Genomic DNA, 17,547 nt, shown 5'->3' on the forward strand with positions numbered 1-17,547 from the left:
TCAATATCAATCCCTGGGAGACCCTGTTTGTGGCAGGCTGCCACTTTGAAAAAGAGCTACTTACCACCACCCTTTGGGTGCCTTAGAATGCATTAGACCCTTGTTTTGCAAATGCTTTTACACCTACTTCATTTTGTTTATGAGAAACAAAACTCTCTTCTGAGTTATTCTGAGTTAGTTCTTCTGTGAATTGAATTGGCTTTACAGTGGTAGGGAGGGAAGTACAATGGGATAAAGGCTGTTGTAGACTTGCTAAGCCTGTGCTCTTGTGGGGTTTTTATATATATACATATTTTAAAATTATATAATTATACATATATAATTGTGTATCATTTTCATGCAGATGATCTATATATAGTATATGTAGTATGAATTAAAAATAATAAATTTTGTATTTATACATATACAGGAAGGTAGTTTATTGTTAAAGTAGATTTCATGCCAATACTCTTTCCTGGACCAGTCACCTTAAATCTCTTTCATTCAATAGCATACTTAAGCTGAAGGTACCTGAGAGCTGTGTTCTTATTTAGACCAAGAAGGATTGTGGTAGTAATATTAATGATTTTCCTAAATTTTCTTTATTTTCATCTATCTTAGTTGCTCCAAAGTTTACGACGTTCCTGTGTGATGGAAGAAATGAAAGTTGGGGAGATATTTAATAAATTTTATGGGGAACTTGCCACAAGAAGTAAAGTTCCTGATACAGGTAGGCTTTAGTTTTTCTGTCAATGTCATTTGTTTTATTTATACTCAGTTCTTCTTGGTTTATACCCTTTGGAAACGTGTAATTGCTATTCCAGTGGCAAGTGTGCTTAAAAATGGTAGCTGTCATGTTTTAGAGGTAGTAAAATTTGTTCAGGTCTTCTAATTATGATCATGCAGTTAGCTGTTTCTTAGCAGACTTGTATATATGTATGAGCTAACACGCGGGAGAATTATTGAATTTAGTGCTGGCAGTTCATACTGAATTTAAGCATAGGTCTGGTTTAGGATTCCTGACATAAGGGTATTTGTATGTCTAATCTGTTATTATTAATCCCTGAATGCCTAAATCCTGAAAGTAATTCCAGCTTCCTTGTTGTAAACTGAGTTAACTTTGCTATGCTCTTAGATTCCCCATCCCCCCCCAGGTTCCATGCAAACCTGGTGTAGCTGAAACTTTGAAGTTACTCTTATACGTATTTTATAACTATACATGCACATACCCCTATAACTTTGACCCTTAAGAGTAGTCCTGGCGCCTCCAGTGGGTGCTCTTACCAAAAGCAGAGGCTGCCTGTCCCTATCGCAGTTCATGTAAACCCCAGCTCAGTTGCTAACGCTCTTTGTAATCTTATTCCAACCCCAGCCAGTTTCACCATCAGAGCTGCAGTTTTAGTGTGATAGCTCCTTCATTGGTTGCCTCTAATGTGAGTTCATCAGTTCCTGCCTTTCCCGGTTATGTTATTTATGATAAGCGTACTAACGTGAGCTCTAGTTTGTTCATCTTGGCTAGTTACCGCTGAAGTCTTCGCTTGGCAGGTCTAGCCCTCACAAAACTTGCTGTGCCTGGGTAGAACCCTTTAGTGTGAATTCAGGCACTGAAACTTCTGCCAGCTGTTGGCCCTGATGGTACTTAAAAGATCCAACATGACCTCAAGGCCAGCAGCAAACTTAGAACCATAGAAACATTAAGGATGGAAAAAATCTCTAGGATCATCAAGTCCAACTGCCAACCCAACACCACCATGTCTCCTAAACCATGCCCTGAAGTGCCACGTCTACACGTCTTTTAAATACCTCCAGGGATGGCGACTCTACAACCTCTCTGTGCAGCCTGTTCCAGTGCCTGTCTTGGATTAGTCGTAAATTCTTCTCACTGGATATGGCCTTTATTAATGAGTTTTCTAAGCCGTATTTAAGAAAAGTAAATGTGTTTAACTTATTAATGGGAGAGGAGGGTGCATCTCACATCGTAGTATGTAGATATAAATGTATATGTGTGTGTATGTACATTATAAAGGGCCGTCTTCCCCACATGCTAATCACCAGTTAAAATTAAACCATCAGGGGTGTTTTTCTTGTGTTGCAAGTTATATAGGAATTGCAGTGAAAATGTCAATGATTTCAGCAATTAATATTTAATAATATCAAATTACTTTCTAGTACTGGAAAAGATTTATGAGCTTTTGGGAGTTTTGGGAGAGGTCCAGCCTAGCGACATGATCAACAATTCTGAAAAACTGTTCCGAGCTTATTTGGGAGAGCTTAAAACACAGGTATGAATGGAATTTCTTTTCAGACTCTTGCACTGCTTTGGGTTTTTTCCTTTGATGTGTGTAGCACTGTGTGTTTGAATACTATTTTAACTAGTACAGTTTGTGGGGATCTGAGTGGACAATCACAAATGCTTCCTTAAGGACTGTTAAAGTTTTTGTCCTCTGGTTCTGAGAAACTTTCAAAGTAAAAATTCAGGGCCATCAGTGACAGTGAATTAACCAGATTACTGTGGGAGAAGATGGCACATGATGGTCATTGCAGTAGTGCCCAAGAAAAGTTGCCATGCACTGGTAGTTTCTGATTTGGTCTCTATTAGCTGCAAAATCCTTGCAGTTCAGGTAAATATCAGAGTTCTGCTGAACTTCACTTTCCTATATTCTGCACTTTTAAGATATTAGTGTGTGATATCTAAGTTTTGCTATGCTTGGTCTGGGTGGAATATATTTCTTGCTTTTCAGAGGATTTCTTATGCTTCTGTAGTTAAACTCCCCCCCCCCCAAAGACATGAAACTTCTGAGTAAAAGATATTTCCGTGGGCTTGTGTTCATAGAGGTGGGTGCTGTCATAACTGTATTAGGTCGGAATATGTTGTTTTGTCTATACTTCTAGGAGCTGGGAAGCCTTGGTGTAAATTTATCTTAGCTTGAGAATAATATTTTTTTTCAATTCCCACTTCTTTTAGATGACATCAGCTACAAGGGGACCCAAACTACTTGTTGTAGCAGGATGTCTGAGGGGACTGGTTGCACTCATGCACAACTTTACTAAATCTGTGGATGAAGGTATGTTCTTTTTCTATGTGAAAGACAGTTTTCCAGTTTGATGTATTTTAATAATTTTACATCCAGCAAGCAGCACCGTTTCTTGCTGTGATCTCCCAATTAAAATTTCCCCACTAGCAGATAGTTTATGAAAAGCAAGGCCTATTCAGCTACATGGTCCTTGTACTTTGTGTGGAGTGGCTTCATCAGTGTGTTTCTGTATGTAAATGTCTGAAGTGCTGTTTTCTAACTAGGGAATGGGCAGCTGTGAGAGCCACACTGAAGCTTGAACATGGTTTATAGAGAGATATGTTTCCTTTGGAAGAGACATGTATGTTAAAACATGGATATTCAGAGAAATCAATGAATATAGATGTACAATTTTTTTTTGAAATTTAAGAGTATTTCAGGTGAAAGCATCTCTGCCTCTTAAAATGAGATATGTAAGGCTTTCCAATAGTGCTTCCTCATACCAAGCTTTGGATAAAAATATCATTGTCTTTACTCTACCTCTTGTGTGTCAGTAGTGAAATACTCATTATTGGGTTGTTTCACAGATCCTCAGACTGCAAAAGAGATTTTTGATTTTGCAATGAAGGCAATCAGCCCACAGGTAAATCTGCCATGTGTTAATTGTTCCCCATATATGAATTAGCCCTGATAAAGAATAAATCACACATGACAAACCTTTTCTGATATTCCAGGTTGATCAGAAGCGGTATGCAGTACCTCTAGGTAAGACTGTAAATTATTTCAGTTCGTGCTGAGGTGAATACCGTACATACAATAGTGTCTTCTGTCTGGAGTTGTTTATTCTCTACTGGCTGTCTTCCATCTTCTAAGCTGACTGGGGAGCAAAGCTCGTGTACTGTTAAGTTGGAATCTAAAGAGTTGAACACGTATTTGGTTAAACTAGGCATGGTCTAATCCGGTTATGAACAGCAGCATTACACTTGATGCCACTCGCCCCTCTGGAGTAGTACAAAACCCTGGTATGAGAAGGGAATTGTGGTAGGAGTAGCAATAAGAGGAATGTAGCAGATTAGGAGAAAAGAGAAGATGGTGAATGGGGTTAGAGGACAAAAATGGAAGGAGAAGGGGATTTTCACTGGAAGAAGGAGAAGGAAATTGGGAACACATGAAGTTCATGAAGAAAATGAGAAATTGGCCTGTGAAATGTGAGTGGCTTACGCAGAAATTGCAAAAACACAAGGCTTGAGTACTAGGCCCGTGGCAACTGTGAAGGGTAAAACCCTCTTTAAAGATAGCCCAGTAGGGGTCTTGAAATTTCATTTATGCATATATTTGGGATTGTGAAATTACCTATATTCTGAACTCTCTGTTTGTCTGCATAGCAATTTGGTGGAAGAGGGGACTTGGGCATATGACCGCTGAAACCAAATCCTTGTGAACTGTCCAGTTGAGTTTTATTATTTGCAACCAGTAGAGTCCCTTTTTTTTTTCCGCTGTTAACATAAATTATTTCCGAACACAGCTGTGTGTTCCATAATGGTGTACTGTAAAAAAGGGGATTTTGGAGGGTTGTTTTTATGCTAAGTTCTTAATGTTTGGATATTGATACTGTAATGGCTAGAACACATTTTATACCCTTCAGTCATGGTGAGTGTACCTACCTAGAGTCCTAATACGGACTTTCATAGTCTGGTCTGTTTCTGGGTTTTAATGAGAATTGTTTTTCAATTGCAGCTGGTTTACAGTTGTTCAGCTGGCATGCTGCTCAGTTTGGTACCTTACTCCTAGATAGCTATGTCTCCATCTTTGAAGTAATGTGTAAATGGTGCGGCCACGCAAATCAGGAGCTGAAGAAAGCCAGTCATTCTGCACTAGATTCGTTCCTCAAGCAGGTATTTTATTTTCACTGGGATCTCTGAGACTAAAGCAAAGTCAAATTTCTTGAAATAGTGGGAATATCTGGTGCTTGGAAGTTCGGTGAATTTGTTTAATAAATAAGTATTTTGCTTAAAGTGCTTCATATTACAAGCTAAGTATCTTCTAAGATTTATTGTAATGTTTTTGTGGCTTTTCTCATGTTTCTTGAAATCCTGTAATTTTTGTATCCACCTTACAGATTTCTTTAATGGTAGCTAAGGATGCAGAGCTACACAAGAGCACATTGCAGTTCTTCATGGAGCAGTTCTATGGAATCATCAGAAGAACGGATTCGAGCAGCAAAGAGTTATCCATTGCCATTTGCGGATATGGGCTTTTTGCAGCAGTATGTGCAGGAAACTTACTCTGATAAAGGAGCATACTGAATTGATTTAAAACTAGGATTCATATACCATCCATTTTGCAATTTTACGCAGCTTGTTAGATAGGGAATACTACTGGTTCTGGATTAAGTGTTGAACTTAATTAGCTACACTGTAAAACTTTGTTTTACAACTTTGTGTTCAACTTTGTGGTTGAAAATCATTAAAAAGCATACTAAATTTAGTGGGAGCACTTGAACCATTGAGGGTTGTGTTTACTTCTGCTTCTCCTCCAGTTCTGAAGTGGAAAAACCAGGGGCTTCATACAGGGCTGTCACAAAACTTAAGGGTATGCTTAATCGCTTAGGTATGGACAATACCTAGTTAGCTCTGTCTGCATTTCAGATGGTAGATCCAAGCCAGCTCTCCTCCGGAAGCATTTCAGATATGCTTCCTACAGAGCAGGAATCTCAGTCAGAACACTCAAAACGTGCTGCTAACTGCAAGACACTAGGAGGTAACCTGTGAAACAACTGCAAATTAAAAAAACGAAACCATGCTTATATATTTCTGTGGAGGGCAGATACATTCAGGAAGTACCATTAAGAACCAACTTCCAGTTTTTGTCAGAAGTCAATTAAAATACAAATACAAAAGTAAAGTTAAGGTTCTATAAAGAAAGGGTGGTGTTTATGTGTCTGCAGTCTACATGCTTGATGGTGGTACCACAACAAAATTCTAGACATATTTTTTTTTTAAATCTCTCTCAAAGGGAAGATCAGGTTAAATAATCTCACAGATGATTTAAAGAAGGTTAGGAAATGTGGTAGAATAGCTGGTTACTAGCTGAATCCTTTCCATTTTGCTACCTTTTGAACAGAGTGCATTTGTTTTGTAAGAATTTTCAGTGTGCTTTGTTGAAACCTAGCCTTCCTCTTCTATGATATGAGTTAGAAAGGAATTGAATTAAAGGTATCGTTTCGAGAAAAAAGGAAGTACTTCAAATTACTGAATTGAAAGAACTTTTTAAAAAATATCTTTAAAAAAAAATTTAAAAAAAAAATATTGTGTTATGGAACACAATAAGATCATTAAAATTGCCTAACGTAAATACAGGCATAGGATTGTACTGCAAATTTTAACAGGAGAAAGGGATCTTAATGCTCCCATACCTATAAATCTTTAATGTGTTAAGACTCACTAATAGTTGTTAGCTTGTTCAGACTAAATCTTAGCCAAGCGTCAGATGCTAGGTTGTAAGGAAGGAGGGTCTTGCTGCTCCTGCAAGTAGTGGCCTTCGCCTGTACACAAGTTCAGTGATTGATTCAGGCAGGTTATTTCTTTTACTGTCTAATCGCTAAACTAATTTTGAAGTAATACTTGCGGTTCTACAAATGATAAAAGGACAGTCATAATTTTGACAGCATCATTTTAGGCAGACTAGATTCAGCCTTTAGTCTCTCTCTCGTATTCTATCATTACCTAAATCAGTCCATTCTTTTTCCATGGTCAGTTCCCTACTACAGTTCTTGCATGTAACTTGGTTCCTGGTTCCTTTTCCACAAAGACTGCTTTTCTACCTAGCTCATGCTAAATACTGTGATTTACAAATGATTCTATAGAAAACTGTAAGCATTATTACATACCCTCTAGTACTGTTTGGGATGCTTTCTCCTTGTTTATAAGTTTAGGAGTAGTCTTTATCCTCTGTTTGTACAGACCCCAGCATGATAAAAGTTCAGAATTTGGGCTGCTGGGTTAAATGTTAAGTAGCAGTAGCCTGGGAATGATAATTAGTTAAGCCACATTAAGGTAAGCCACTTACTGCTTTAATGCAGCTAGCCCAAAATATAAGTACATATTAGCATCCATAATGCCATATATAAGATATTTACAGCCAAACTCCATGCTTTTCACATTGGATTCGAAATTGTGTCACTGAAAGTTCAAGTACTCTTAACATTAAATTACACTGCGTCAGTGAACTATTAATTTATTGCAGGTACCATGTTTCTCGTACAACAAGTAGAATACTTGAAGTTAGTTTATTCAGAAGTATTGAGTTCCTGGAAAAATGTAAAAGATTATTCTTATTATGGTTCAGTGAAGACTTGGCTGGGTTTTAGTGCTACAGGATATGTTTGCTTGACTGTACAAAGTTGCTAAGTCAGTATTTTATTTTCTCTCTCTAAGCCCTGTAAAGCTATACATTCAAAGGAAGTTGACGACATGTATGTTGAGCTCCTTCAGCGTTGTAAGCAAATGTACCTCACAGAAGCAGAAGCAATAGATGACCATCTGTATCAGCTACCAAGTTTCCTCCAGTCCATTGCAAGTGTGATATTCCATATAGATACGGTAAGTGTAGTATTTAAAGTACCAGTCAAAGTTTTTTATGCAGCTACAGGTGTATAAGGAGGTAATAGCTGTGAGCTATGATAGGTGTTTATTTGAAATACGATGGCGTTTAGCTTCTAGGGAATAGGAAGACTATCAGGAGAATACTTTATTGGGTTTTATTTGAATGAAGAAAATGCACAGAATGTACTAAATAAAATGCTACAGTGCATTGTAACAAAAACCTTGATAGCCAGATGTGAACAGGTTTTTATTTATTTTAGGCAAAGCTATTTATTTGGACCTAGCTTTACTCTTCCCTTTATGCATTTATACCACTCTATTGCTGCTTTCTCTTTTGGTACTGATACTTAGCATGTTCTCTGAGGCTGATTCTTTGATTTTCCTCTGACGTTGTGCTGTCTGTGTTCTGATGAGGGCTTTCTGGATCCTAGCTGGAGCTGGGAGGTAAGGTTGGGGCAGAGAAGACACGTTCACTTACATTCTGTATTCAGGTTGTTAAGGATGAACCGATTATACTGCTGTGTTACTATTGCTTAATTAAATTAAATTGGTACTTTTCTAATAAGCTTAAGACTGATTTCGCCAAAGCGCTAATCTATTCAGGAGCTACTTTCCATAATGTGTTCCAGGAAACTGTCTTATTCTGTTTGTTTTCTTTGGTTTTGTTTTGTTTTTCTTTTTAATGTCTAAGATTAATTTACTTGCTTCGCCTTTTTATTCTTCTCAGAGCAGGTCATGATGTAAACTCTTGTAACAAAGGATCTTGCTGAAATAACATAGCATAATTCTTCAAATTGATAGTTATAATCATTGTTCTTGCATGATGGGTGTTTTGTTTTTATTTCTTCTAGATTCCTGAAATATACACTCCAGTTCTTGAACATCTAGTTGTGCTGCAGATCAATAGCTTTCCACAATACAGTGAAAAAATGCAGATAGTCTGTTGCAGATCTATAGTAAAGGTATTTTTAGCCCTCTCAGGAAAAGGTCCAGTTCTCTGGAATTTTATTAGCACTGTGGGTGAGTCTGTGATACTAACTTTGCGGTGGTTTTGGGGTTTTGTTTTGGATTTTTTTTGCCCTGAATTGTTTAACTGGTTCTAAGAGAGGTATGTGGAGTAGCCATTTGGGGTCAAAAATGAAGCTTTTTCCAGTCCCCTAATAATGGAAGTTTAGGCTGCTGCTTGTGTTATTTTTTCAATACCCATTGTTCAGTCACTTAAGGAATACATTTAACAACTGTTCTGAATGACAGAATGGCAGAATATATTTTTGTGATAATCTGTTTAAGCGTAAGACATTCCTCCTCCGAAGGATTGTGGGGAGAAAGGGATTTCACAGAAGAATGTCCAAAAATCTGTTCAATACCCTTTCAGTTACCCCTACAAAATATCACAGAAAGTAGGGTGAGTGTCATCTTTATTAGAAATGCAACTTTTTAATGCTCTGGAACTTGTACATAGTAAAAAGGAAAATTCCAACTATACGCTTAGTCAGATACAGTCCTGTGAATGTACTAATGAATGTGTCAGCATTGGTAGCTGACAGTTCTAGTAGCCTCCAGCATGCTGACATTTCATTATAATGATTTTCAGAAATTATTTTTTTTCTTTCAATTATTTATGGTGACTTTTCTCTACTGCTGTGGCATTTTCATTGTTTTCCATGTTCTTGATTTGGGACGTGGTGCACCCAAGCACCATGCCAGAATGGAGATTCTAAGCCCACGTTTGTGAGAGTCACTGGGAGTTGTTGCCTTTTTCAATATAGGCTTTATGGGCAATGCCCTGGTCATCACTGCATTCAGACTCAGGAACAAGTCAAAGCAGTATTGAGAAAAAGTAGTAAAAAGCAAGTTCAGAATTGGTTCCCTGTGAAACATCCTAGAGTTATGGCTCTCGTTTTGGGTATATTAAAGAAAAATCTGTGTTCTTTTGCCTCTGCTTTATCCTGACAGAATGTAGAAAATAGAACCCTGATTTAATTCAATGCTAATGTAATGAGTGGTATGGATTCCGTGCCTTTTTAAATCTGTTCAGGCAATTTTTTGTTGTTTCAGTGCATCAGGGATTAATCAGAATCTTCTCCAAGCCAGTCACATTCTCAAAGGTAAAATAACCATTTAAACATAATTATTTCATCTAGCTTCTTAGAGGATACATTCCAGTTCTTGAAGATCTAGGCCAGTAAACAGGGGAAGGCCCAAAGAAGCAAAAATAGTACCGTCCATTTTGGATTGTGGCTCAGTTGTTATTAGCTGCTGGTCCCTACATCTGCTCAGCAGAATGAGGATGTGCCTCTTGTGCTGAATGAAAAAAGCACCAGGAAATAGACTTCTGTTCTCTGCAGTTCTTGTTTGCTCAGGTTGGCTGTAACAAAGTAGGTTGTACTTAAGGTCATCTAGCTTTCTTCCAGGTTAACAAATTTTTGGACACTTTAAAAGTTTTTCTAAATGTTTGTGTTAAGGGAGGATTTTAAAGCTCTTTAATCCTGTGCAGCAGGATAACTACAGAGTTTGTCAAATAACTGACCACTGGAAGGAGAAGATCTTAGAGATTTTTCAAACGAGCTGATTGTTTTGTGCTCTTTTCAGCTTGGTTAAATGAGAAAACTAAACATTTCATGTTTTTACCTGCAGAAGTAGTTTGACATTGTGTTTTGCCTTAAGTCAGGTAGTTATATATACAGTGTTTCTGAACAATATTGTGTGTCCTTTCAGGATTTTTTTGGAAAAAAACCTTCTGGATCAGAAGACTCAAGTGAAGCTGGAGAGTTTGGGACAGGGAGGTGGAAAGTACCGACCTATAAGGACTATCTGTATCTCTTTAGAAGTCTACTGAACTGTGACACAATGAAGGTAAAAACATAGTTAACATGGAAGTACAAAAGGAAAAGTAATCATGAGACTTAGCACTGCTTTTCTAACCCTAGACTTTTTCCAAATGTTATGCTGTAGGAGAACTGTTTCCTGGACTTCAGTGGATTTTGTGGTTGATAAATGAATTAAACGGGTGAATTTAGGCTTCCATAGCTGAGGAACATCTAAAGCAGAGTTCTCTGAATCATTCAAATCTGGGTTTGTAAATTCAAGAAATAATTCTCAGTGGTGTTTTAAAATGTGAACTTTTTTCTCCTACAAAGGATTGTGGTTTTGAAGATGAAAACTTTCTTACTGCCAATTCACGACTGCAGTCTCTGAATCGGTTGCTATATGATGAACTTATAAAATCCATTTTGAAGATTATTGAGAAGTTGGACCTGACTGTTCAGAAACTAGATGTTAATGAACAGGTGAGACCTCATGACTTGTCCATTAATTTCTGCTGTTGTAGGGGAACCAAAATCACATTCCCTATTTTGTTTTCATTATGCTTATATGCCTCCTCATAGTGTCCCTGAAGTAACATTCCTGCTAGTCAAAATGTCTTACTTCATATTTCTGGATGTTGCGTTGAAGTGTTAGGAGATGGGAACATCAGACTCGGAAGAAGTTCACAGAATGTGATGCCTACTCTGGCATTTAGTAGTTTTCATTTTTTTTACTCGCTTTTTCCTTATGAGCAAGCAACACATTATTTCTTTGAATTATTTGTGAGCCAGTTAGTAGTCATTTGTCTGTGTCAGACTAGCTCATAGCAGCTAGAAAATAGGAATAGACTGTGTTTATCTGGAAAAAAGGTGTAAATGCTTTCTGTGTTGTCACAGGCCCAGTGTTCTTCCTTCAATACTTATTTTCAGGATGAAAATGAAACTGACAGTGCTTTTGTTGGGCCTACTTCTGACCCTGCTTCAAACCTTCGGCCGACGAAGCTGACAGACTTTATTGCCTTTATAAATCTAGTGGAATTCTGCAGGTATTAATATGCTTTTATGTAGCTTGGAAGTTACAAAGTGGTTGGAAGAAATGGGAGATTTATTTAAGGTGTCTGTTTCTGACTTAGGATGATATACCTTATTTCAAAATGCACAAGCTGATTATCAGGGAGAGAATTAAGTGTATTTCAGACATCTGGGTCATAGGTAAAACCATCCTAGCTCATTGGCTCAGTTTTTTTTAAAGAGTACAGGAGAAAAGTAATTAGCTTTCATTATTTGCGTGTAATTGTCTTTCAGTATATGTTGTAACTTCTAGTATTATACTGACTGTATACTAGTCTTCAGAGTACTTCAGAGACCAGAAATACAGTCCTCATAGAGTAGTATGGGGCATTAAGTGAAAGGTACAACGTTGTTTGTCTGTGAAGGTCCAGCTGATTTCCCCTAGTAATACTGCAGTCTCGGTAGTGAAATGTGCTGTGTGAGTTTGTATAAATTTAATAATGAGATGTAATGAGGAAGAAATGGCTTTGTACTGTAAAGCAAAATAAAGATCTTCCTGTGCTTGCCTCAGAAGGCAGCATGCAATTATTCCCTCATTGTGTTCAGAGCTGCTCTGTTATTGCAATACTTCTCTTTCTTGTACTGACTTGAAAGTTTGGAAAAAAAAAAACCACACAGATGTTTTATTCAGTTTTTTCCCCCCCATATGTGTTTTAGGGAGATACTTCCAGAGAAGCATGTTGAATACTTTAACCCTTGGGTATATTCCTTTGGTTATGAGCTTATTATACATTCAACAAGACTACCTCTTATCAGTGGATTCTACAAGCTGCTTTCTGTTACAATGAAAATTGCCAAGAAAATAAAATACTTTGAGGTGAGGTCTCTTTTCCCAATGGAGGGCTAACGTGTAACATGTTAACGGTGGTGCAGTTCTTTATATATAGTCTTTTAAGCCCCATGGAAAATAGTTCCTTGAAACTATTACCCAGTTCTTCCAAATGTTTATAGCATCCTGTGCCTCCATAGTTACAAGCACATAGAAAGTAAAAATTTAGACTAGAAGCCCAGTTTCTGAAGAGATACCATACATGTGTAATGTTCTTTCTAAAATCCTGAGCTGTGTGATCAGAGGGATGGGAAATACCCTTGCAGTGCAAGCAGTACAGAAGATAGCTTGGACATCAGAAAATATCTAGCCAGAACAGCAGAGGCATATATGGGTTAATTACTCAACTTCTGGGGTGTACTTGCATTCCACTGACTGATTTCCACAAGAAATAACGATGCACCATTTGCAGCATGGAAGCTATTGTAAAGTGATGGTGCATCATCCCATTGTGTCTGTAGCCCCCCACAGAGTCCAGAACTGTCCCTGCCACTGCTGGTGATGGCACCAAGTGAAGCAGATTTGGGAACTCAGTGGTATAGATGCTTGTACTCTAGATGATGTTGTGAATTGCTGTTTTTTTTATTCCACCTGCATTCTTGCCACTTGGGCATCCACTATTAGGGATTTTTTTTTTTCAGTTTATGGTTTGTTAGAGGGGAGGGCAAGGAGAAAATAAAGCCATTGAAAGTTATTTTTCAGTCCTATGTATCTTGCTTATTTTGGGTAATAATAAATGTATTCCAAAAAGTTGACTCGCAGTGCTTGGTACTAATATTAGTTTCTAAGCACTGAGGGAAAAACATGCATTTCAAGTTTTCACCAATGCCAATTTCATATTGGGCAGTGATGTATTTAGTTTGAGTTCAACTTCATATTTTTACTGTGTACTATGTTTTTTTTAATACTGTTGACTTGTGATTTCTGTTGGTAGGGTGTCAGTCCAAAGAGTCTCAAAAAATGTCCTGAAGACCCAGAAAAGAGGTCTTGCTTTGCACTGTTTGCAAAGTTTGGGAAAGAAGTAAGTTGTTTCACTGGCTAATTTTCTTCGTCTGAATATAAGCATAAAAGACTTAATCAAAATTACATCTTCTGAGAAAACTTACATATATGATAGAAATGTCATAGCTGTTTGAATTATGCAACATAGTGGGGTTTTTCTGTCTGTTTTTTACTTGATGTTGGAAGAGGCAAATACTGGTCACTTCTTGATGTAAAACTGAGAAATAGCTGTATAATTGTGCATTAAAAGCTTCCTGGTAACCAACTGCAGGTGAATGAGATTCCAGTATCAGTTTTGAGTTGTGTATTTTATGTGGATATTGATATACCTAAATCAAGATCTTAGAAGGTTTATGATTGTTCTTGACCTATTTATCTGAATTCTAGGTTACAGGAAAAATGAAGCAGTATAAAGATGAGTTGTTGGCATCCTGTCTTAATTTTTTGCTCTCGTTACCACATGACATCATCATGCTTGATATCACAGCATATATTCCTGCACTGCAGGTGGGTCAAAGTGATGTACAGCTAACACTTTTTTTTTTTCCTTCTAAAACACGTACAAAAATTTTGGAGCAAAGTTAGTATTCTGTTGAGCAAGAAAGATAACAGTTAAGCTTTTCACTGTCTTCAGTAAGATAGAACACTCGACTTATTGGATAAACAAGTAAATTGTCAGAATTTGCTTTTGCGCTAAGCTGACTCTGTTAGTGTCTGTGTTACAATATAATATGTATCTCCTGTGCTGATGTTGAGTGAGATGTTAAGCAGACAAAAGTAATTAAGAAGGAAGATGTATTGTATGCTAAATGCATTTTTTTTTTTACCTTTACATAGTAGTAGTCAATAAAAATGAAAGACTAATAGTTTTACATTTCTACATTCTACATACCTGTAGAATGCCTTTAAGTTGGGCCTTAGCTGTACCCCAATGGCTGATCTGGGACTGGATGCTTTGGAAGACTGGTCGGCTCACATCCCCAGACATATAATGCAACCTTACTACAAGGATGTTCTACCTCTTCTTGATTGTTATTTGAAAAACTCTACTTCTACAGGTATGTACAGGCAATGAATTTTTAGTCTTGAGGGAGAGGAAAGATATTGATGTGATGTACTTTTTGTCTATATTGTGTGTCTCTTGTGGTTGGAACAATATAATTTCTCTTACACCCCAGAATTTACCTTTTTCTTAAACTGGGATGTGTTTGCTGCTGCCAAACAATCATTAATTGTAGCCATTTTATATGCCACTTTTCTGTGATTTGTCCTTTGTATCATTAAATCAGCTTAGTTTTCACTAATAGAGACTTATTTTCCTTTACAAAGATTTAAAATGAAAGTATGATTGTCAAATCCTAAAAATAAAAATGGGCAAAACTAGGGTGGATTTTTTAAAGAAACTGTGAGTAGGTGCATGAGGTACAGCTACAATAAACTAATATTAATATGCTGGGTTTTGTTCATCAGTGGAATCCCAGAATAACTGGGAAGTAAGGAAACTTTCTCAAGCAGCCCAGAAGGGATTTAATAAAGTTGTGATACAGCGTTTAAGAAAAGCAAAGACTCTTTCATTGGTAAGAACACTGTTTCCTTTTAGAGTTAAATGTGAGTTAATCACTTCACTCTGTTTCTCTTCCTTTCTTGCATACCTTTTTTTTTCTGAGGGTTATTTCTGCATTAGATCAGTTCAATGAAACCCATTCTACAACATGGCTCAAAAAGCTGTTACATTAATACAGCTGGAAAGATGTCATATTCTAGAGTGAGAATGGGAATGAAGCAGGGAAAGGGAACTGAAGAAATCTTCTAAGTCAGCATGACTGCTAGACTAATATAGTGTGGAAACAAAAATTTACCTCCCTATACCGAAAATCAGGTCCCAGGTTAGCAGTGGTGCAGTGAGCAAATAACCATTTTGTTAATGTGTTACTATTTTTTAGTTATCTTTGGACAGGTTCATAGTCTTAGAAGTCAAACATACTGCAATTTAGGTTCTGGGATTAAAGCAAATTAAAAGAGTAATTTTTTACTTCAGACTTCTTTCCACTTTTTAAACTATTACATCTTTCTGTAGGTACACGTTATCTGCAGTGATAAGATTTTAACTGTTACTTGAGAAGTGGCAATTCAGAGCCCACAAAATGTAATGAAAATGCTTTCCAGTCTTCCCTTCTTTTGCTTATTGAACCAAAACTGTTCTCATTTGTGGTTCTCCTCCCCACAGGTTCTTAATTTTACTTTCTTCATCCATATGTTAATAAGAGCCATAAAACCTTCATTTACTGTGTAAACCAAGTCCTTACGTATAGAAGTAACTCTTTCTTCACTAATATCAATCTGTTGAATTATTTAGGATGACAGTCCCTCCTCGGAAGCAGTAAGGACTAGAGTGGCACGCATTCTTGGATCTTTGGGAGGGCAGATCAACCACAACTTAATTACAGGTGAGTGTCCCATCAGTGTAAATAAAAATATTTACATGTCTCTGCTCTCTCTTTTGAAAGTTGATTTCAGTGAGGTCTTGTTGTGAGAATGCATGAGCTTTTCAAGGAAAGCTATTTCTTGTTGCTCTTGTTTAAACAAAATTGCTTTTATTCAGTTCCAGAGTTTAGGAGAGCAAAGTATTCACTAACTTACTATGGAATGAAGAAAGTGTGTAGAAAACTGCAGTTAAAGGCAAAAATTATATGCATCTGAGTATATGGTTTTATTTATTTCGCCCCTTTTGCCCCCTGGCTGCAAAGCCATTTTAAAACTTTGCCCCAGTTTGTAACTCCTCAGTACTTGTCTCTACCTTTTTACTACAGTTCTCACTTAATCCAGTTTTACAGAACCGCAGCCTGTGAATTGTGTAAGTCTCAGCAAGCTTACTTCTTCACTTGGGAGTTTAAGGTGCACGAGGTCTTTAGTATATGCAGGTAGTAGAGTTCCATTTGAGTCCCTCATCAAAAAAAAAAAAGTTTTCTCTTCTTCTCTGTTCAGTCTGTGAATAAACTTCGTAATTTAATTATTACGTCGCATAAAATCTAATCAAAACAAAAATGGAAAAGTATAGTGTCAGTACCTGGCTGTGAGCTTCAAGGGATAACTTCAGTGCAAAATGTAGTTGGTCTAAAAACTCATCTAGTTGTGTAGAAGTTTTGTTCCTTTCTTTTAGTGCTTACATTTGTTTTTTCTGCCTTTAAGATCAGTTTTCTTTCTGCCAAGTACTTCTCTTGCTCATTCAGAAATACAGAGGGAAAGTAACATTATTCCCTGGAAATCAAATACGAAGTGTGGTCAGACTTTGTTAACCAATTAACAAACATGGGAATATAGGGAGAGGTGGGTGTAAGCCTGGCAATTTTCCTTGGAGAACGTAGCCATAAATGTGGTAATTTTCTGTGCAACTGCAGGAGTCTGTGTGTTGGCTCTTCCTGTCTGGTTGGTTGTAACAGTAGAAGACAAAAATAGTGTATTGGACATCTTAAAGAAGTATTTTAAATGAAGTGTGATTCAATGTCGTCTGGGTTTATAATTGTCTCCAAACCTACATGTATTGAAACTGGAGGCTGCTGTATATGTCTCCCAAAATGTTCGCTGTAATTATTTTTCCATGTGGTAGCTAAACATCTGTCTGGATGTGCAAATAAAACCGTCCTTCTAAAATACTTCTGGTACTTGTCACATCCAGTAATTTATAAAGCATTAACATTTTATGGCAATCTAACTGAAGGTGGAAGGTTACAGATTTTTTTCGACTGAGCTACAGAAATACTTGTTCTGTGTATATTATATAAAGGTTATTTTTTTTGTTTTGGTGTTTTCAAATGCATTAGCTACCTCTGCAGAAGAGATGATGAAGAAATGTGTATCCTGGGACACTGAGAGGCGTCTGAGCTTTGCTGTACCATTTGCAGATATGAAGCCTGTCATCTACTTGGATTTATTCTTGCCTCGTGTGACTGAACTGGCTCTTTCTGCAAGTGACAGACAAACAAAAGTATTTTTGTTTTTTTCTGCATCTTTTTTTTATGCTAGCTGATAGATACCACATAAAAGAATGTCTTCCTCGTTAAGAAAGACCATTTTAATTAATTCATAGGTAGCAATGTGCTTCTTTGGTGCCCTTTCATGATGAAATTGTTCTGAGTGTTTAAAAACTAAAGAGCAGCAGTTGCTGTAAGCTCTGTCAGACACCATGGTGCTTTGAGAGTTAGACTTAACATAAAAATGAAAATTTTAAACTGGTTGATCTT

The 17,547-nt window shown here is 37.1% G+C and overlaps 1 protein-coding gene across 4 annotated transcripts in view; it reads left to right on the top strand.

Moving 5' to 3' along the window:
- Positions 1-17,547, top strand: part of PRKDC (protein kinase, DNA-activated, catalytic subunit) — an 86,113-nt gene that overhangs the window by 3,284 nt on the left and 65,282 nt on the right. For 3 of the 4 annotated variants that reach the window (XM_064442747.1, XM_064442745.1, XM_064442746.1), the window contains exons 5-24: positions 601-709; positions 2,149-2,261; positions 2,945-3,044; positions 3,581-3,636; positions 3,728-3,758; positions 4,731-4,888; positions 5,113-5,259; positions 7,430-7,594; positions 8,449-8,617; positions 9,656-9,705; positions 10,316-10,453; positions 10,738-10,887; positions 11,335-11,450; positions 12,133-12,292; positions 13,239-13,325; positions 13,694-13,813; positions 14,205-14,364; positions 14,777-14,883; positions 15,663-15,753; positions 17,128-17,291. In XM_064442747.1, coding sequence (XP_064298817.1) covers positions 601-709; positions 2,149-2,261; positions 2,945-3,044; positions 3,581-3,636; positions 3,728-3,758; positions 4,731-4,888; positions 5,113-5,259; positions 7,430-7,594; positions 8,449-8,617; positions 9,656-9,705; positions 10,316-10,453; positions 10,738-10,887; positions 11,335-11,450; positions 12,133-12,292; positions 13,239-13,325; positions 13,694-13,813; positions 14,205-14,364; positions 14,777-14,883; positions 15,663-15,753; positions 17,128-17,291 — 2,391 coding nt within the window. Of the gene's footprint in view, positions 1-600; positions 710-2,148; positions 2,262-2,944; positions 3,045-3,580; positions 3,637-3,727; positions 3,759-4,730; positions 4,889-5,112; positions 5,260-7,429; positions 7,595-8,448; positions 8,618-9,655; positions 9,706-10,315; positions 10,454-10,737; positions 10,888-11,334; positions 11,451-12,132; positions 12,293-13,238; positions 13,326-13,693; positions 13,814-14,204; positions 14,365-14,776; positions 14,884-15,446; positions 15,534-15,662; positions 15,754-17,127; positions 17,292-17,547 lie in introns of those variants that run through there. The other variant, XM_064442748.1, reaches the window with a different exon arrangement.

Source organism: Phalacrocorax carbo, chromosome 2 (genome assembly GCF_963921805.1).
Source record: "Phalacrocorax carbo chromosome 2, bPhaCar2.1, whole genome shotgun sequence".
NCBI lineage: Eukaryota > Metazoa > Chordata > Aves > Suliformes > Phalacrocoracidae > Phalacrocorax > Phalacrocorax carbo.